At 23.9% G+C, this 21,700-nt stretch overlaps 2 protein-coding genes across 3 annotated transcripts; both read right to left on the bottom strand.

Annotated features, from left to right (window-relative positions):
• Positions 1-371: 371 nt before the first annotated feature.
• LOC128959454 (uncharacterized) lies at positions 372-9,106 on the bottom strand. Of its 2 annotated transcripts, none has more exons than XM_054305409.1 (20): positions 8,742-9,106; positions 8,468-8,670; positions 8,087-8,333; positions 7,420-7,998; positions 6,803-7,362; positions 6,600-6,745; positions 6,004-6,536; positions 5,425-5,939; positions 5,233-5,354; positions 4,470-5,155; positions 4,192-4,400; positions 3,769-4,071; positions 3,557-3,690; positions 3,151-3,494; positions 2,815-3,087; positions 1,480-2,531; positions 1,226-1,406; positions 981-1,157; positions 677-875; positions 372-600 (listed from the first exon to the last, which is right to left on the bottom strand). In XM_054305409.1, exons 1-20 carry the CDS (start codon positions 8,842-8,844, stop codon positions 528-530), a joined length of 6,639 nt encoding a protein of 2,212 aa, XP_054161384.1. In that variant the 5' UTR covers positions 8,845-9,106; the 3' UTR covers positions 372-527. The 2 variants fall into 2 exon arrangements, with proteins under 2 accessions (XP_054161384.1, XP_054161385.1); XM_054305410.1 differs by having other exon boundaries at positions 372-571; positions 8,742-9,105.
• A 4,244-nt stretch (positions 9,107-13,350) lies between these two features.
• On the bottom strand, positions 13,351-16,129 carry LOC128960138 (fibrillin-2-like). Its single transcript, XM_054306210.1, has 7 exons — positions 16,094-16,129; positions 15,978-16,037; positions 15,777-15,919; positions 15,331-15,680; positions 14,992-15,264; positions 13,710-14,626; positions 13,351-13,380 (listed from the first exon to the last, which is right to left on the bottom strand). Exons 1-7 carry the CDS (start codon positions 16,127-16,129, stop codon positions 13,351-13,353), a joined length of 1,809 nt encoding a protein of 602 aa, XP_054162185.1.
• Between the last annotated feature and the right edge of the window lie 5,571 nt (positions 16,130-21,700).

Here is a 21,700-nt window from a genome sequence, read left to right as displayed (position 1 = left end):
TATTTAATTGGAGACTAAAAAACTCATTAGTTTTATGTTTAATATTTTAAGCAATATTCCAATCAAATAAATAAAATGTATATTTAAAAATGGCAAAAATTAACAAAATTTATTAAAAATTTATTAATACAAATAATTTCATTTAAAGTTTTTTTTACAAAATAATTCATATTTAAATAAATAAATCTATAAATATTTCACATAAAATCAATAATAATTATAATAATAGTAAAAAATATTCTGTGCTTCTGCTCTTAATTAACTTAATTATAAATCCAATTATTATATAATTTTAAAAAAATCTTTATTATAACATAATATATATATATATATATATATATATATATATATATATATATATATATATATATATATATATATATAGTTAGATTAAATAGTATTAAATGTATTTAGAAATAATGATAATTATTATTATATTGACTATTATTGATGACATATATCACACATAGACTGGCGTTTTCTGGATATCATATTCGTTGGCTTCGGTAGTCATGAATATTAATTTCTTACTGCAAATGATGTCGTTGACTGTACGCCCTTCCCTCGACTCCTTTATTATTATTGACAACAACAACATTACTGGCGTTTATTAAAATGATTTTTATACAACAAAATAGCAAAAAAAGCAATGGAAAAGCCAAATGAATAGACTTACCGACGACAGAAAAAGATGGCCGCACCCGACACTATGACCACCAATACGGCCAACACAACAATGCCTGCAATCCAACCGCCTTCACCCAGTTTTTCGTCGCAGTGCTGACCCGTGTATTTGCTGTCACACAGACACGCGTATCCGTTTTGTCCAGTGGTTACACATTTGCCGTCATTACAGTTGACGCCTTCACACGCGCCTAAAAAATAGATAATTAAAAATAAAATGTATTTTTATTATTGATATAAAAAATGATATTGCTAAAATAGACATTTTAAGCATGATCAATTTGATGTATACATACCGATACAGGTTGCATTGGTGGCACTAAGCTTAAACGATTGGGCGCATTGACACAGATTTTGTGTGTGTACTGTCCATGAATTAACTTCATGTATGGGTGCGACCAGGTTTTCCTGGCAGACGCTATTTGCACCGTAAGATTTGCACACATCGTTGCAAATTGATTTTGTCGGTCTCACTATAAATTAGTCAATTAATTGGTTGTCAATAATTAGTCGCACTATGTAATTATTTTGTGAAACTTACTTGAACAAATTTGTCGGATAACTCTATATTCGGGTTCATCAGTTTCAATAATAACTGATCCGTTAATATTGAAAAATTTTGTATTACATAAACAGCTAAACAGTGATAGACTAGTATTGGTTCCCTCAACACAATTGGCATACGTTCCGCACATTGAAGCACTTTCTTCATCTTTACAACGCTAGAAAAATAAAGAAAAATAAAATAAATAAAAGAATTAAATATTAATATTGATTTTATTTTTTAAATCTAACCTTAAATACTTCAGGAGTTGTCATACTGTTTGATTCGATAACAAATGTAATGTCTTGTTTAGTAAAATAATTTGAAGGTATGTCGTCGTCGTTGTCTGACTTTAATTGTTTCAATGTTGAACTGGGTTTAGGCTTTGGCGGCGGCAATGGTTTCATATGGACCGGGAAAAAACATTTACCACTGCCATCATTGTAACATAAATTTTTGAATTCATCGGACAAAGTAGTCAAATCATTTGCCCTAGCTGATTTATCCAATGCCACCACAATTGTACATTTATTGCTTTTGCTAGTCTTATCGTAATTACACGATTGTATGGCCAGTTGTATAGAATCAGGTTTAATATAGTTATCCGGACTAAATGTTGTCGAACCGATACTCAATTTAATGAATGTCAATATATCGTTGAGTTCAACGGCTCGATAGTAATCAAACGATTTTTGTCTTTCAATATCCATATTACGTAACGATTGTTTGTGTAATAAATCATAATATTCAAATAAATCTGTGTATCCATCATCATGTACGATTTTATCGTTAATTAAAAATGTATCAGGTTGAAGCATTGTATTTAAGTTTTGCAAATTAATTGTTAATTTTAACGATTTTATAGCTAAATCGCATTTATTACTGTTGTCCGTAATTCTAAATCCCGGTTTACAACGACAAAAATCTTTTAGCTCCTCTTTAGCTTTTGGCTCAATCACTGGATTGCAGTCGGCATTAATTGCCTCACATTTTTCATGGCGTCGATCGTATAGACAATAATCCATACAATAGGTTTGGTTTGTTTCAAATGTTAATTTAAGAGATCTATACTTTCCGGGCAAACATCGACACTCATACAGATCTGGTTGTTTGGCATTAGAAATACATGTTGCATTTTTGTTTGCACAATCCTGTTGTCCTGGTTGACCATTAGCACAGACATCAATCGGTTTGCACATACCGTCTTCAAGTGTATAACCTTTTGACGGACAGTCACATACTATTTCATTGTTCAATAGTTTAGTTTTTCCATTCAAACAAACAGATTTATCTACAGAAATTGCTATATAATAAAAAAATAAAAATACTATTATTAATAATACAAATAAAATTATATTTAAGATTAGAAATAAACTCATTTTGTTTATATATAAATATATAATTAGTTTTATATAAATTTATATACTTAAATTTTATTAAATTATAAAAATTTATAGATTTAATTATTATTTTATATTTAAGTACTATAATATATTAATTAAAAGAAATTTATACAAAAAACTGCAATAGTTTATTTAAAAATATATATATATTATATATAAATATAAATGTCTTATAATACATACTTGATGGTATACATGTTTTTCCAGTATTATCATCAACTTTGAATCCATTTTTGCACTGACACTTGCCATCAGATCCACACCAACCGGGTTTAATACAATCACATGTTTCACTAGATTTCTTTAAACAATTATATTCTCCATCTTTAGTATATTTAGAGTCACATTCACAGGTATATCCATCGACAATGTTATGAACATTATTGCATTTTTGTTCGCATTTGTTAGAAGAACTTATATCACAACGATGTGATGTACAACTAATTTTGTTATTCCCTAAAACATTATATATTGTAAATAAAATAAACTAGCAAATTTATTTTATTTTAATTTAATTACCCTCTATGTTTGTCTTGAATCCAGGTTTACATGCACATTTATAATGAGGAACCCATTTTGAATTTTCATATGTCATTTTAAATGATAGACATATTGTATTATTAATTCCTGTCCCACACGGGTCTGAATTGCGGTTTTCTTTAGGCAACAATAGCTGATGTTTTTGATTACAATAATCAAATGGCACACACTTTAGATCACCATTTCCTTCATTTTCATCGACATATTGTACCCTTTCATTGAATATACACTTACATTTGGGTTCGTCTTTATCTGATTCTACACACTGTTGTGTTAATGGATCGCTACAACTGGTAGACAAACATTTTGGTAGAGACACACATCTATATTAAGTAAATTATAAATTATTATTAAAAATAAATAAATAAATTTATTAGAAACTTACGTTAATTTACGATTATCATAGTATTGTGTGTTTGTGTTATTACAATCACATTTATATGAATTATAAGTATTAGATACACAATTGCCTAAATAGTGTATTTTACAATATTCATAGCCTGTATTAGCATTTGGTAGCTATTTATAAAAATATATAAAGTGGTAATTTAGCTAAATATAAATTATATATATATATATATATATATTTAATAATACCTCAACACTTGATTGACAAAAATCTTGTATTTTACAATGTGATTGTTTTGTAAAACCATCCTTACATTCACAAGATCTAGTTTCAGGTGTATAAGGTTTAAGACTTTTGCACCGACCGTTTCCGTGACAAAAATGATTGTTTTCACTGTCAAAACAGGGATCACCACAATTGACTGATTCAATTTTAATTAATTGTTTTGCTGACTGTATTTTATAAGTAACTCTTAATCCTAATCTAAATATTTTTTCTTGTTTATCAAAACTTTTAGCAATTTGTGAGTCTTTTTTATATGATATATCAACCTATAATATTAATTATTATAAAATTATTTTATTTAATATATTATACAAATAATTTTATTATTTAGAAATTTCGTTACTTATAACAATTAAAAAAATTAACTTAAAAAAAGTTAAACTTACATTTGGCAAAATTAGAGGATCACCAATAATTAATTTGTTTAATTGCGTTATTTCATTCATAGTTTCATCAAATAATAAAAATTCAATTGCAAAGTCTTTATATTCACTAGTAATTACAAAATTCAATGTAAACTGTCTTGATTGACCAGGTTCAATCCAATTACTATATAATGTTGACACATAATTTTCATTATTAGTATTTATTTGAGCTATAATTTTTTAAAAATAAAAAATTGTTTAACAATTAAATACTTCAATAACATAATTGATAAACATACGTGAAAATGTAATAACTGAAATCTTATCAGGAATAAATGACCAGTATGGTTTTTGTATTTTATAGGGAAATTGCGTAACCCATTGATGACTTGAAGTGAAATTTATATCCTTTTCTTTATCATTATCGCTAAATGCAGTTAAAAATGGTATTGGACTTAATTTTTCATACGGAACACCATCTGATCGATCAACAAATTTTTGTTCAATTTTGACGGCAACCATATCACTATCTTTTGAATAAATTGATGGATTTAATATAAATGTTTGTATGGGTGACTTTTCATCCACATTTTTACTAATTTGATTGGCGCACACTATTTCATTTTGCCAATTAATTAGCTCTCCGTCGGGTTTATATTCAATTGTATTCAATTCTATGGGTTTATTGTCATTATAAGCAACCATTAGTTTTGATTTAGTCGTTGATAACTTGTATTGCAGTTTCAAACACGTATCGATATTAATCTTAGGGTCCGAAGATTTTTGTTTTGGAACCGGTATCTCAATTGTGCCTTCATTTTGAAATCCCAAATAAAATGGCAATAATTTTTTATAATTAGCACTATTTATTGTTGGCATTAATTCATTAGTAGATCTCATAACTGTATTAATACTATCAAATATACCACACTCTCCTTTATCACAAGTTTTTGAATTTGTCTTTACAAAAGTTTTTTGTTCACAACTAAATATTTTTGATATAAATAAAATTAGTTACTTTGTTTAATTTATAAAAATCTTATGTAATACAATAATACTAACATTAATTGATCTTGATTCCATTGATAATATGGTTGTGGACAATTACACATAAATTTATCATCTGACAAATGTTGACAATCAGCATTGGCAAAAAAAGTACAATACTCATTATTCGTTAAACCCTAAAAAATTAATGTTAAAATAATGCAATTATTTTTTAAAAAATATTTATTAATTTTTATTAAAACTTACATCAATTTTACTTTTCAATGTACATTTATCAGTTTCCTCACAATGTATTCCTTTCAAGCCTTGTGGGCAAACACATTGAAATTTATTAGGTTTAACACGATTACATGCATTATTATCACAAACTGGTTGCCCAATATCGTCAAAACAACTATCGCCAATATTAATATCACTAACAGTTATTGGATATTGAGCTTTTTTCTTAAAATCATATTGATTATTAAATTGAAATTCAATGATAATCTTAAAGTCATTTTCTTTGATATTATTCAAACTAAATTCCGGTTTATATTTGCCTATTATATCAGTTCCATGTGTAGTGTCTTGCCATAAAACTTCTCTAGTAATTTTATTACCATTTTGATATAGTAAATAAATATTAATAGCTTGTCCAAATTTATCATTATTATCTTCAAAATCAATAGTAAATGTATATTTTGGTGTAGTTTTAAAATTCTCGTTATAATTAATCCACGGAGTTATTAAATAATGTGAAGTTTTTATTAGTTTTTCATTAACTACAGTAAATTTATAAAAAAAATTTATAGAAGTATATTATTATAAATATAAAATATTAATTACCTGTAAATTTATAACTCATTTTATATCTTGAAGTGATAGGATCTTCAGGATCAAATTGACCAAATTTATTGTTAGGAAATTGGGTCCATAATTGATCTTTTGTTTCTTGTATTGTCATAGCCTTCCAATTTGTTATATATTGTGTTGGCGCTTTTTTAATTTGCAAAATAGCTTTAATTTGGAGTTTTAAATCATTTTTATCTAAATTATTTGGTGCTAAAAAATTTACGCTAAATTTATCTGGTAAATTAGGTATGTAATCTTTTAAACATAATTGAAACATTTGTGGACTTGTTGTTTTTGATAAAAATAAACTTGGTAATATAGAATTGTTTTCTTCATATTGAATATCTAAGTTTATTCCAACTTTGTTAGGTATTGTTGTAGTAATTTCAAGACAAACGTCTAAATCAGATAAAACTGGTATAAAATTAACTGTAAGTTTATTTGCTTGCTTTTCGGGTGCAATAAATATTTTCGGATCAGTAGTTTTTTCCCAATTGCCACTAATTTCAATTTGTTCGCATTTATGTCTATAAAAATAAAATTTTTATTATTGTTTATTTTGATGTAATATACAAATTAATGTATTATACTCTATTGCATTCCAATTAATAAGATCATTATCTGGCAATTTATTATTAGTACCGCAAAAACATTCAAAATCATTAGGAATTGGTCGACACTTAATTTTTTTGTTTGTAACCAATGTATTACAATATTTATTTCCACTAATGAGAGTCTATAAAAATAATAATATATATTATTAATAAATATTTGATATAATATTTTTGCAAACCGTTATTTTGCTGTCTTTGTATAGATGTTCACAATAATTAATTTTATTGCATTCTTTTTCCGGATAATAATCAGATAAGCAATGACATTGTGGATCATTTGGATAATTATTAGATGAATAGTCAATTGATTGGCATTCCTCATAATGACCGACACATTTACTAGACTGTAGTTCAGCAAAACATGGGTCACCAAAATGTATTAGTTTTAGATTGAACTTTGATGTATAGGATGCTTCAGCAATATTATCTCTGACAAAATAAGACGGTCTAAAGTAGTCGACTTGAAAGTGTAGTTTTACAAATTTTGTTATGTCGTCTATCGGTGCAAAGGTTACTGAAAAGATTCGCTTTTTGTCGTCAGTATCAGTGCTGACAATTGTTCCGTCGCGACACCTGAACAGCCAATCGCATAGTTGCGGCCGAACACGAAAACCATCGAAATCTTCTCTATTATCAACACTTATCTCATACTTTAGTGGCACTGATAACAGTGTTTTATTCCAGTTTATCCATTGACTAACCAATGATGTCGTTGTTATTTGTTCATTATTAATTAAACCTATTTATAAAAATATTTTTTAGTAGTTTTTTAATTTTTAATAATCATAAAACTAACCTTTAAATTTTACATCATTATTTACGTAATTAATTGTAAAATATTTTTCTTGTGGTATTTCTTTCCAAACACTTCTCTCTCCATCCTCTAATTTATTCCATTCAACCCCATCTTTCATCGGTAATAAATATTTAGGATATTTAGTTGTCTTTTTAGTTATTTCAGTTGACTTAGTAATTGTCACAATTGATGGTTCAGGTTTTGGTTGGTCATTTTTAAAATATTTAATTTTAGCATAAATATAGAAATTAGCCCCTGTAAATGCTAAAAATTCATTAAGATTTATAGTAATATCAGTTAGAATTTTATTTTCTAATCTAAACGAATAAAATTTATTTCTTATTTCTTTTGGATCATTTTCTAATCTATATTCAAATATGATTTCCAAATCACGAGCGTTGCCGTAATAATTATAATTAAGTTTATATATATAATCTGATTCCTTAGTATATGTATCTTTATGTGTTTTATCCAATACATATACTGTGTCGTAATCTTTACTATCAATTTTTACATCTATGTAACCATAATTTATATCATTATCTTCTTGAAATTTATCAGATTCTTCTAAATATTCTACTATAGAGACAAAAATATTTATTTATGTTAGTTTATATGATAAAGTATTTATAAAAATAATAATTTATAAATTATATCATAATTTTACATTTGATTTCTTTAAACGCCATAAGATTATTATTATAAACAGTTCTGAAATCAATTGCAAATTTTGTCAATTGATTGTATGATATAATATACTCGACTGGCATCCAGTATTGTAGTCCATTGTCAGCGTCTTTGCGATATTTATTTTGATACATAATATGTAAATTTGTTAACTCATCGCTACTTCCGTACCAATCGGCTATGACTTTAGGCTGCGGCCAAAAATCGCTCGAACCATACTCCCAATACTTATTAAAATTTTTAAACATTAAGATCATTGTTTTATGTTTTTATTAAGTTGAGTTACTAACAATATAGTAATTATTTCTATAGCTTTAATTTTTACATTTTATTGAAATATAATATAATTTTATATCTTTACCTTGAAACTTAATTTAAAGACTTTATCAGTTTTATTTTTGAATTCATCGATTATATTTTTATGAATATTCCACTTAAATTCACTTGGTATATCTTGTTTAGTAAAGTAGAATGGCCAACTTTTTTCACGAATATATCGATCATAATTGTCTTGTAGTGGCCATCCTTTGTCAACAATAATCCAATTTTTGACTTTTATTTTTTCTAATAAAAATTTTATATTGTTAATAAATTTTAAGTTAGCAAAAAGTATATTTTAATAAATAATTATTTACCTTGATCTGGATCATTATCAGTACTATGTGCCAACTTTACAAAAGAGATTATTAATAATAAATACAAAACACATATATTTTGTCTAATTAATATCGATTTCATTTTTACAAAATGATATTATTACAAAAACTAAAAAATTAATATTTAATTTGTTTAATGAGTTATTTTTTTATATTAACACAATTAATTATCATTATAACATATATTTTTTTAATTATCACAAAACAATTTATTTTTACTACAAACTATTAAATACACTATATAGAAAATAAGTCACAATTTATAACTAATAAAATAACTATTATTAAAACAAAATAATTAACTTTAAAACTACACAACGAGAGTATATATTACTAATGATTTGAAGTTAAAATTACAAAAGTTATATGAAATCTGATGATTCCGTTATTGTATTAATTCATATCAACAAACTTAATGATTGGACCACAACATTGGTATTTAACGTCTCTTAATCACAATCTTTATATTAAATGGTAATGAAAGGGGCGTTTAACACATTATATATTATTAACGTATAATTTATATATCTATACTTTGTAATACATTTATAGGCACCTGTGCTTAAATTAAGTGCCAAGTTCAGTTTTATAATAATTATTTTAGTAAATAGATAATGAAAATATTTTAGAAAATACTTTCTATTATACTTATAAAATATTTAATATATTGTTTGATTTTATTATAAATATCAACATGCTTAATTGTAAAGTTAAATGTTTTTTTAACTGCAAACAAAATTTACAGATAGCTTGGTTATAGTTGGATAAATTGCTTATATATATAGTATTAATATATATAACAATTACTTTCAATAAACAATAATTTTTTTAGATATTAATATATGGTTTAATCTTTAAGTTTTAATTTTTATAGATAACACATAATATGTATAACCAGTTTCAATCAATAAGTTATTTATATGTGACTCATATTTTTTTTATTCACTTTATGTATAAATCATTAATACAAAAAAATGTAATTCAAGTGTTATTTTCTCTATCAATGATTAGTTACCAATGACTTCATATGATAGTCGAGAGCTTTAGTTTTTTTTCAAAAGATCAATAGTTATCTATAAGTTATTGCATTTTTTCTCTGTTTGTTTGCCATTATTTCAATTTATTAAATAATAAATACATATATAAAATACAATATAAATCTATGTTTGAACCGGTAATAAATTACAGTCAAAAAATATTTTACGATATATTTCATACAACAATCTAGAGATATATGTATTTCTTAAACAAAAAATTTTTGAAATAATTTTATATGACTTAATACAACAATAATGTTTAGTTGATTATTAAAATTTTATGATAAAAATGTCCCGGAATTAATATTTTTTTATTAGTAATCAATATGTTTTAATTTTTCACAATTAATTATACATAGGATACTAATGAATAATATTTTTTAAACTTTTGAACTTTTCTAATTAATTTTAATTAATTAATTGTTTATAAAGATATCATTAATAAGTTATAAAGTTTAATAGATAATATTATAAAATATAAAATATAAAATATATATTTAGTGATAATAGAAAAGAAAAATATTAATGTAATTGATTAAAAATATATAAATTAATATGAAATATAGAAATATGTTTTATATAATTAAAATAAAAAACATTTAATTAATCAAACATTTGATAATACAATAAATTATATTCAGTAAATAAATAATAGATATAAATGTATTAAAATAAAAGTAAATATATAATTATATTATTTATATTTAACAAAACTAACAATTTATTAATGTGTTTATTTAATAAATGTAATACTAATATTTGTACACTAATGTCATATAATTATATTAAATAATATTTATTATTTTATTTAATTAAATGATTAAATAATATTTTAGTAACAGTATTATATTTAATGTTTCTATTTAATTATTATGTTATTTTTATAATAATTTCACTATTAATTTTTTATATTATATTTAATTAAAATAATTAATATTTTTTGAAATAGCATTATTTAAAAATATAATGGTTACTTTTTCAATATACTAATAATATATTTTATTTAGACATTTAATCCAAAAAGTTTTTGTTATCTTAAAAGTCAAGTACTTATAATATGTTATCTAAAATAGCATTTGAAATAATAATTAATAGCAATTCAACAAAAAAATTCAAGTCTTTTAAACAAATAAAATATTTTGTAATAAATATCACTTTGTATGTGAAATATTTTTTAATATAATTATTTTAAATAATAAAATTAAAGCTGTTGTTTCAAACATATAATGAAATTTCTAATGTTTAGGACATTTTGTAAAATAAGATTATTTTGTTAATTATTAAGTAAATACTTTATTTCATATAAAACTTGCAATAATATAATTTAAACAATAATAATAATATATAATATTTTTAGTTAGTTTATACTGTAACATAACTGACTACTGGGTTAAATATTGTTAATTTTGTTATAAAATGATATTTCAATCTATTAAATAATATAATTGAAAATTAATTATAATGTATTATCTTGTAGTGATTGTTGTTTTAATAGAGATATAAAAATATTTATATAATTTTAGTTTTTAAAAATTATACTAAATAATATTATAAAAAATAATATCTATATTATAATGTTTGATTTACTTTAATGTATATGTAATTTGAATATTTGGTGAATTAAATATATAATTTTTGATACATTATTTAAATTTTAAACTAAAACAAAGATGCCTTGAAATAAATAAAAAATAGTTGTTATCAATAATAACTAATTACTAGAGAAAAAACATATAACATAATTATAAGTAGTCTTTCAATTATAAAAAGTAAAATAACTTTATGTAATACAAGTATGTAATGATATATGTATTAATCCATTATATTGTATTAGAGAGAATATAACAGTTATCGTCAATAAGTGTTATCATTATAACATTTTAATAAATGTCTAACATATAAATTATAACAAATTTTAATAAAATTATAAACTCCAAATATACTAATATAAAAATGGGTAAAATAAACTCATAGTTACTTAAATTGTACTTGTTTATGTGAGCATTTTAATTTTATAAAATGTATAGACACTATAATTATAGATTAAAAAATGTGAGATAATATTTATTAAGTAATTATTATAAAAATGGCTGAGATAAAACATCCATATTATTTAACTAATTGTTTGCACCCTTAACCACTCCCATATCAAGTTTACAATTAATTAAATTTATGTAACAAGTTAATTAAAATGTCCATATATCCAATTCCACAAAATAAGTTTAAAAAATTACATTTTATTACAAATATTATTATTATAATTAAAAAATTAAATAAATAAATTATTGTAATATTATATAATCTAATGAATATTAAATATAAATATGTATAAATGTTTTATTTAAAAATTGCAAAAATAAATTCTTTAACAAAAGTTTATAGAAATGTATTATTGATGTAAACGGATGTCTATAAACATTTTACCCCCATTTATATAAGTTTTATTTATTTATTTATTATTTTCATAACCCCTCCCCTCCCTATAAATGGGCGTCTTATCTAAATAACGACTTATATTGTATTACTACTAAATATAGAAATCTCGTTGAAATGAATTATAATTTATATAACGAGTAAATGTGTTATTCAAAAGAAATACTTCATTTTGTAAAGTAAATAATTAAAGTAAAGTATCAATAATACAGTTTTATAACTAAAATAACAATAATAGCAGAAAATCTAAATACTGTATATTATTTATTATTTTTTTCTAATCTATTATTTATAAAATTAATAATCTATAACTTTTATTTTATTTTATTATAGAAATAAAAATATTTTGCTATTTTAAAAAATGCTTGAATTTAGATTTTTAAACATTATTAGTATTAACTATATTCTAGTTCTAAGTTAACTTTCTATTAACTATTTAAAAACATTTGTTTAAAAAATATCATACTGACCGCTACTTACAGTTTTTATTTAATTAATATAGATATTATTAGATTATAACAATGAGGTTAAAATTAAATTTAATTTGTATATTATATATACTATAGTATTATATAAATAGTAATAGATTGTTAAGTTTATCGTTAGATGGCTTATAATTGTCTCAATTATTTACCCACTTAACTACTTATATTATTAGCTCATTAATTCAATAACTCAAAACAATGTTACAATTAACCCAATTAATATATTTTATTATTGATATTTAAGTAAAAAATCTTATCTCAAATAATTTTAGTGATATTTAACTTTTGTTGTTATTGTTTAAATTATGTATACTAATAAATTATTTAGTATTTCAATGTCTTTTTATTGCGTTTTTACAAATATTAAATAGAAAATTTGACCAGATTAAATTATCATAAAAAATAATTTATAAATTTAAACATATTTTAACGTAAGTTATGTTTTAAACTTAACGAATGATTACTATGATTACAAAATAATTATTAGAACTAATATAAAAATTGTTGAAATAAACACATAAAATACAAGGGCTTTAAATGAGTAAATGATACCGGGGTCGGCACACACCTACTCTAATTTACCTAAAAGGGTGGTCAAACAACTTGTGATATAACAGTCAAAGTGATCACTGATCAGACACAGTAATTAAGTACTAACTGAATCTGATACAAAATTATGTTAAATATATCACATAATTATATTAATAAATAATTAATTAAAAGAAATTTTTAAAAATATTTTATTAATTATAAAGTTCAAAGTTTTTTTATTACAAATTAGTTTCAAAAACAAATCAAATTATAATAATAATTGAATTTTTATTTTTAATAAAGTTACATATTTTATTTTAGCAGTTTATTATTAGTCATATACAGTATTAGGGAGTAGACATACTGTCCAATTCAATAATATATGTTATATCTTGTTTAGTAAAATTAGATTTTATGTCATCATCTATGGCTAAGTTGACAGAATTATCTATTTTTGGTACAGTTATTGGCGATGGCGGCGGCAATGGTGGTCCCATTAGGGTCGGGAAAAAACATAGTTTATTAGTTTGATCGACAAAACACAACTTCTTAATCTCTTCGACCAATTGTGACGGCTTGTTGTCCATAACAGACCGATCCAGTGATAAGACAAATACACATTTGTAGTAATCAGTAGAGCGGTTGTAGTAACAGGAATATATGGTCACATCAACTGGATTTTGCCGGTAGTTGTCGGGTCTAAATGATGTTGAATTGATGGCCAATCGCATGAAAGACAATATATCGGACTTAACTAACTCTTTGTAATAAAAGCCAGACTTTGATCTCTCGATTTCGGTATTTCTAATCATTTCTTTGTTCAATATATCGATATAGTCGTAAACATCTGAATATCCATCTATCGGTGACGGATATGATTGATTCAAAAATACATTCACATCTCTAATATTGACAGTAAAGTTAACTGTTTTGTCTACCGGTTCGCAATGCATAAAATTGCTATCGTATGCCCACTTGTTTCCCGGTTTACAAACACAAAAATCTATAATTTGTTCATTTAATTTTGGTTTGACTGTTGGATCGCAAATCGCATCAATTGTTTTGCATATATCGTTGCGCTTCTCATACAGACAATAATCTACACAAACTGTTCGGTCTTTTTCATAGATAGAAAATTTAGTGTACATTCCGGGTAAACACTGACATTCATACTGATCCGGTTGTCGTGCATTCAAAATACAGGTAGCATTTTTGGCGGCACAAACTTGTTGTCCTTCCTGGCCATCGGCGCACACATCAATCGGTTTACACATACCGTTAACCACAGTATAACCTTTTGACGGACAGTCGCATACTATTTCATTGTTCATTAGTTTAGTTTTTCCATTCAAACAAACAGATTTATCGACAGGCATTGCTATATATAAAAAAACATTTTAACTTTCTAATTAATTGTTAAAATTTTAAATAAAATATTATAATACTTTAAAATATAAGTATATATATATATTTAATGCTTTTGTTTTAAATTATATAAATAATATTAATATGATATAAATCTATATAATATATACTAATTTATAAAAAGTAGAAAAAGCATAAACAGTAATAAATATAATTAATAAATTATTATTATTATTTATATGTACATATATTTAGTATATAATACAGATTATACTGTATAATTATCATTTTTTTCATCAATTATAAAAATATTTACAAATTAGATAAATTTATTAATTAACAATAATAACAATAAAATAAATTTAATAAAATACATACTTAATAGTATACATGTTTTTCCAGTATTATCATCAATTTTGAATCCACGTTTGCACTGACACTTACCATCAGATCCACACCAAGCGGTTTGATTACAATCACATTTTTCAGTAGATTTTAGTTGACATTTGTAATTATCAATTCTATCATACATTAAATCACATCCACAGGTATATCCATCGGCATTGTTGTCATCATTCATACACTTTTGGTCACATTTGTTGGCTGCACTCAAATCACACAAATGTGATTTACATGTAGTCTTATGATTGTCTAAAAAACAGTAGAGAGTATTTATAAAAATAATCAAGCACATATTTTTTATTTAGCTAAACATACCATCCATGATTGTCTGGTATCCCGGTTTACAGACACAGATATAATCAATTATCCATTTAGAACCAATCAAATCATATTGTAATTTTCGTGACAAACATTTAGTGTTATCTTTTCCTGTCCCACACGGATCTGGATTACGATATATTGTGGGCAATAATAGCTGATGTTTTGGATTACAATAATCTAATGGCACACACTTTGGTTCGCCTTTACCCTCATTTTCATCATAATATTGTACCCTTTCATTGAATATACACTTACATTTGGGCCCATCTCTAGTATCTTCAACACACAATTGGGTCATTGGGTCACTACAGCTAATAGACAAACAATTTGGTTTTTTCACACATCTGTAATAAAAAAAATAATTTTATTTAAAACTAGTTAGTATTAGATATAAATTAATATTTGTTTAATTAATTATTGTTAATTATTATAAATATTACTTGAATTGTCTATAATCCCAATAAAGTGATACATTATTAAAACAATCGCATCGATAGGAGTTATACGAATTGGACACACAATTACCGGAACCGCTATCTTTGCACATCATATAACCATTTCTGTGATCATTAATCTGTGATAACTTTAAATAATTATCAATCATAGCCTCAATAAACTTAAAATATATTGTAATAACTTACCTCTACTTGAGAAAGACAAAAGTCTTGTATTTTACAATATGACTGTTGTGTAAAACCAACCTTACATTTACACGTTTTAGTTTCGGGTGTATAAGGATAGACACTTTTGCACCGACCGTTTCCGTGACATAAATGGTTATTTTCAGTGTCATAACAGGGATCACCAAAATTGATTGATTCAATTTGTATTAAATATGGCTTTGGTTTTATCAATTTATATGTGACTCTCAAAACTAATCTAAATATATTTTGTTGTTTCTCAAAACTTTTAACTATTTGTGAGCCTTTTTTATATGATATATCAACCTATAATAGTTTATATTCATAAATAATTTCAATTAATTTAGTATATATATAAATATATAATAAATGATTTAATAATTTAATTTATCATTAAATATACTACTTATAGTTTATATATATATAAAGTTGAACATACATTTGGCATAATTAGAGGATCACCAATAATTAACTTATTTGATTGTCTTATTTCATTCATATGTTCATCAAATAATAAAAATTCAATTGCAAAGTCTTTATATTCATGTTTAATAACAAAATATAATGTAAATTGTTTTGGTTGTTGACCATGATCAATCCAATTACTATATAATGTTGACACATAATTTTCTTTTATTGTTGGTATTTGAGCTAAAATTAATTAAAAATAAAAAATTACTTAACAATTAATTATTACAATAACATAGAGAGTATTTGATAAACATACGTGAAAATGAAATAATTGAAATTCTATCTTGTATAAATGACCAGTATGGTTTATGTATTTTATAGGGAAATTGTGTAACCCATTGATGACTTGCAGTAAAATTTATATCCTTATATTTATCATTATCGCTAAATTCAGTCAAAAATGGTATGGCACTAATTTTTTCATACATAACACCAACTGATCGATCAGCAAATTTTTCATCAATTTTGACGGCAACCATATCAATGTCTTTTGTATAAATTGATGGATTTAATGTAAATTTTTGTATCTCTGATATTTCATCAAAATTTTTGCTAATATGATGTGCGCACACTATTTCATTTTGCCAATTAATTAAATTGTCATCAATTGTGTTGAGTTCTATGGGTTTATTATCATTATATGCTATCATTAATTTTGATTTAGTTGTTGATAACTTGTATTGCAGTTTCAAACACGTATCGACATTGAGCTTAGGGTCAGAAGATTTTTGTTTTGGAACCGGTATCTCAATTGTGCCATTATTTTGAAATCCCAAATAAAATGGAAATAATGTATTATAATTCTCACGATTTATTGTTGGCATCAATTCATTAGTAGATCTCATAACTGTATTAATATTGTCAAATATACCACAATCTCCGTTATTACATGTTTTTGAACTTGTTTTTACAAATGTTTTTTGTACGCATCTATTAATAAATAATAATAAGTGTTTATATCTTAGTTTTTTTTAATTATACAAACATTAATTGATTTTGATTCCATTGATAGTATGGTTCAGGGCATAAACATTTAAATTTATCAGATGATATATGTAAACATGGTGCATTTGCAAACAATGTACAATAATCTCTATTTGTTAAGCCCTAAAAAAAGTTTGTTAAATTTATTTGTATAAAAATATAATATTTTTTACTTATATTTATGAAACATACTTTAATTATACTTAGACTATTACATTCATCAGTTTCATCACATAGTTTTCCAGCAAAACCATTGAGACAATTGCATTGAAATGAATTTGGTTTATCACGAATACAAAGACCACTATTGCAAATTGTAGTTTTATCATTTCTATAACAATTGTCACCAATATTTATATCAATGATTGTTATCGGATAACTAGATTTTTTTGTAAACTCAAAATTGTCATTAAATTCAAATTGAATTATTAATTTGAAAGCACTTCCTTTAATATTATTTAAAGTAAACTCCGGTTTATATATTTTTGGTGTATCTCTACCTTTACCCGAATCAGTCCACTGATGATCTAATATTGTTTTGTTGTCACTTTGATATAACAAATAAACATTAATAGCTTGTCCTACTTTATCATTATTATCATCAAACGATATGGTAAATGTGTATTTAGATTTTAGCTTAAAATTATCATCATATAAAATCCATGGAGATATTAGTTGATGTGAAGTTTTTTGCTGATCTTTAGTCACTGTAGTTAAACATATTATACATATAATTTAAATTATTAATATTGATAGTATATTATTTACCTGTAAAGTGATAGGTCATTTTGGATCTGATTAGATCATCCATATTATCAAATAAACCGAAATCAGATTTAGGAAATTGTGTCCACATTTGTGACAATTGCTCTGATTTTAACATTGCGTTCCAATTTGTTATAAATTTATTTAAAACCAATTTCTTAGTTTCCAACTTAACATTTATTACAAGTGACAAATCATTTTTATCTAAATCATTTGGTGCTACAAAACTTATATTAAAATCATCAGGTAAATTTTGTAAGTAATCGTTTAAACATAATTTAAAATTAGAACTTGATGTTTTTGGTAAAAACAAATTTGGTAATATAGAGTTATTTTCATCATATAGTATATCTAATTTAATTCCCACTCTTTTTGGTGTTATATAAGTAATATCAAAACAAATGTCTGATAGTTCTGACAAAACTGGTTTGAAATTAAATGTAAGTTTATTTTCTTGATTTTCGGGTGAAATATATTTGTTTAAATCAATAGTATCCCAATTTCCTGTAATTTTAATTGGTTCACATATATGTCTAAAATACAAATAATATATTAAAATTTATTAAAAATTATTATTTATTTAAAAAGTTTACTTTTCTGAATTCCAATTAATTTTATCGACATCTTTAGTACCGCAAAAACATTTAAAATCATTACTAATTGGTTGACAGCCTTTTAATTCTAATAATTTTGCACAATATTCACGTCCATTCATATTAATAGACTTTAAAAAGTTATATAATTTATGATTATATAGATTTTTATTTAAAAATAATATTCTAGTTTTTCAAACCTTAATTTTGTCGTATTTATGTTCACAATAATTAATTTTATCGCACATATTATCGTGAATATAATCAATTTTGCACAGACATTGTGGATCATTTGGATAGTTGTCTGGAAATACTTTTGATATGCATTCTTCATAATTACCTTTACATTTGGATTTTTGCAGTTCACCAAAACATGGATCACCAAAATGTATTAGTTTTAGATTGAATTTTGATGTATAAGTTTTTGTTGGATTTTCAATATAAGTATCAGTTCTGACCGCAAAAGACGGTCTAAAATAGTCGACTTGAAAGTGCAGTTTTACATATCTTGTTATGTCGTCTATCGGTGCAAATGTTACCGAAAAAATTCGCTTTTTGTCGTCAGTATCAGTGCTGACAATTGTTCCGTCGCGACACCGGAACAGCCAATCGCATAGTTTCGGCCGAACACGAAAACCATCGAAATCTTCTGTATAATAAACACTTATCTCATACTTTAGTGGCACTGATAACAGTGTTTTATTCCAGTTTATCCATTGACTAACTAATGATGTTGTTATTATTTGTTCATTATTTATTGAACCTTTTTATAGAAATATTTATTAGTAGTTTTTTTTAATTATTAATAACTATAAAACTAACCTTGAAATTTTAAAATATTATTTTCGTAATCAATTGTAAAATATTTTTCTTGTGGTATTTCTTTCCAAATTTTTCGATCACCTTCTTTCCAATCGTTCCATTTAATATCCTCTTTCATCGGTAATAAATAATTTGGATAATATTTTATATTTGTTTGTTTGTAAATTGGTTTAGATATGTTTACAATTGATGAAACAGGTGGTGATCGGCTATCTTTGAAGTATTTAATTTTAGCATAAATATAAAGGTTTATTGTACCGCTTAATGCCAGAAATTCATTCAGATTAATGTTAATTTTATTTGTTATTTTATTTTCTAATTTAAATGAATAAAACTTATTTCTTATATTTTGATTATCGTTGGCTAATCTATATTCAAATATAATTTCTATATCACCTTCATTGCCTGTATAATCGTATTTAATTTGATATACATAATCGTAATTCATTTTGTATGGCAATTTTGTTGTTCCATTTGTTATAACTACTGTATCAAAGTCATAATTATTATCAAATTTCAAATATTGATATCCATAATTTGAATCTTCAATATCGCTTTCAAATTTATCGGATTCATCTAAATATTCAACTAAATAAACAAAATAAAAAATTATAATTAATAATAACTATTAAATATATTTATTATATATAATTTTTTATAATTTACTATTGATATCTTTAAATGCCATCAGATTGTAGTTAAAAACAGTTCTGAAAACAATTGAAAAGTTTGTCAGTTGTTTGTATGATATAATATACTCGACTGGCATCCAGTATTGTAGTCCATTATCATTAGGTTTGCGATATTCTGTTTGATACATGATATGTAAATTTGTTAACTCATCGCTATTTCCGTACCAATCAGCTATGACTTTAGGCTGCGGCCAAAAATCGCCGGAACTGTACTCCCAACACTTATAAATATATGTATAAAATGTTATGTGATATGTATTTTGTTAATTTTTGTATAAAATTAATATACAGTATTAACGTTTAACTTAAATAATTTAATATTACCTTGAAACTTAATCTGAACACTGTATCAGTTTTATTTTTAAATTCATCGATAATATTATTTGAAATATTCCATTGAAAATCATTTGGTATATTTTGTTTAGTAAAGTAAAATGGCCAACTCTTTTGACGTATATATCGATCATAGTTATCTTGAAGTGGCCATCCTTTGTTAACAACAATCCAATTTTTTATTTTTATTTTTTCTACAATAAAAAGTATTTATTAATGAAAATAAATTATTTTTATATTCATAAATTTAAGGTATATTTAAAATTATTTACCGTTATCTTCATCATTATTACTGTGTGCCCATTTACAGATACTTAATATTATTATTAAAACTAATATATTAAAAAAATAATTTTGTAAATTTAATATTATTTTCATTTTTTTAAGTGAAAACAGTATCTTTTACAAAATTAATTGTATAAATTAATTTATACAAATACAAAAATCAATAAATATTTTATCAATAACTAAATTTTTATTTAATTGTACTAACTATAAACTTTGTATAGTATTAAACTTTTTTATTTAAAACTTACAATTGAAGACAGTTTTCGGTGACAATCTGTCACACTTTGCGGAACACTCGAGTGTTTTCGGTCTCAATCTGAGACCATTATCAACGCCGAGTCAGACATCACTACTGTATTGACAGTAACAGTGATATCTATTTTTTGGTCACTTGAGTATCTCATGGGTGAGAGAGAGGCCTCATATAGTTATCATATATCTTATATTATTATATAATTTGTGTAAAACAATATTCAAAATAAAAAATATAGCAATAATTAAAATAAACAATTTAAAAAAAAAAATATTTATTACAATTTGAAACTAGATTTTGATTTAGTAAAAATAAATATATAAAAATTTTTAATTATATAAAATAAACATAATTTAGCTGCCATAGAATGTAGTGTAGTTATGTAGTTATGATAATGATAATGTAGTTATGATTATTTAAAAAGTAGAATAGTTATTATTCGTATGAATATTAATAAAATAGAAAAGAAAATTAATTATATTTATTATGATTTAAAATCGTTTTTACCTCAAAATCTAATAG

The sequence above is a fragment of the Oppia nitens genome, unplaced genomic scaffold, assembly GCF_028296485.1.
Source record: "Oppia nitens isolate AA-2021 unplaced genomic scaffold, nextdenovo-longstitch-racon4-pilon3 scaffold4_pilon_pilon_pilon, whole genome shotgun sequence".
Lineage (NCBI taxonomy): Eukaryota > Metazoa > Arthropoda > Arachnida > Sarcoptiformes > Oppiidae > Oppia > Oppia nitens.
Note: the sequence above shows the minus strand (reverse complement) of the source record. Positions and strands in the feature narration are given on the sequence as shown.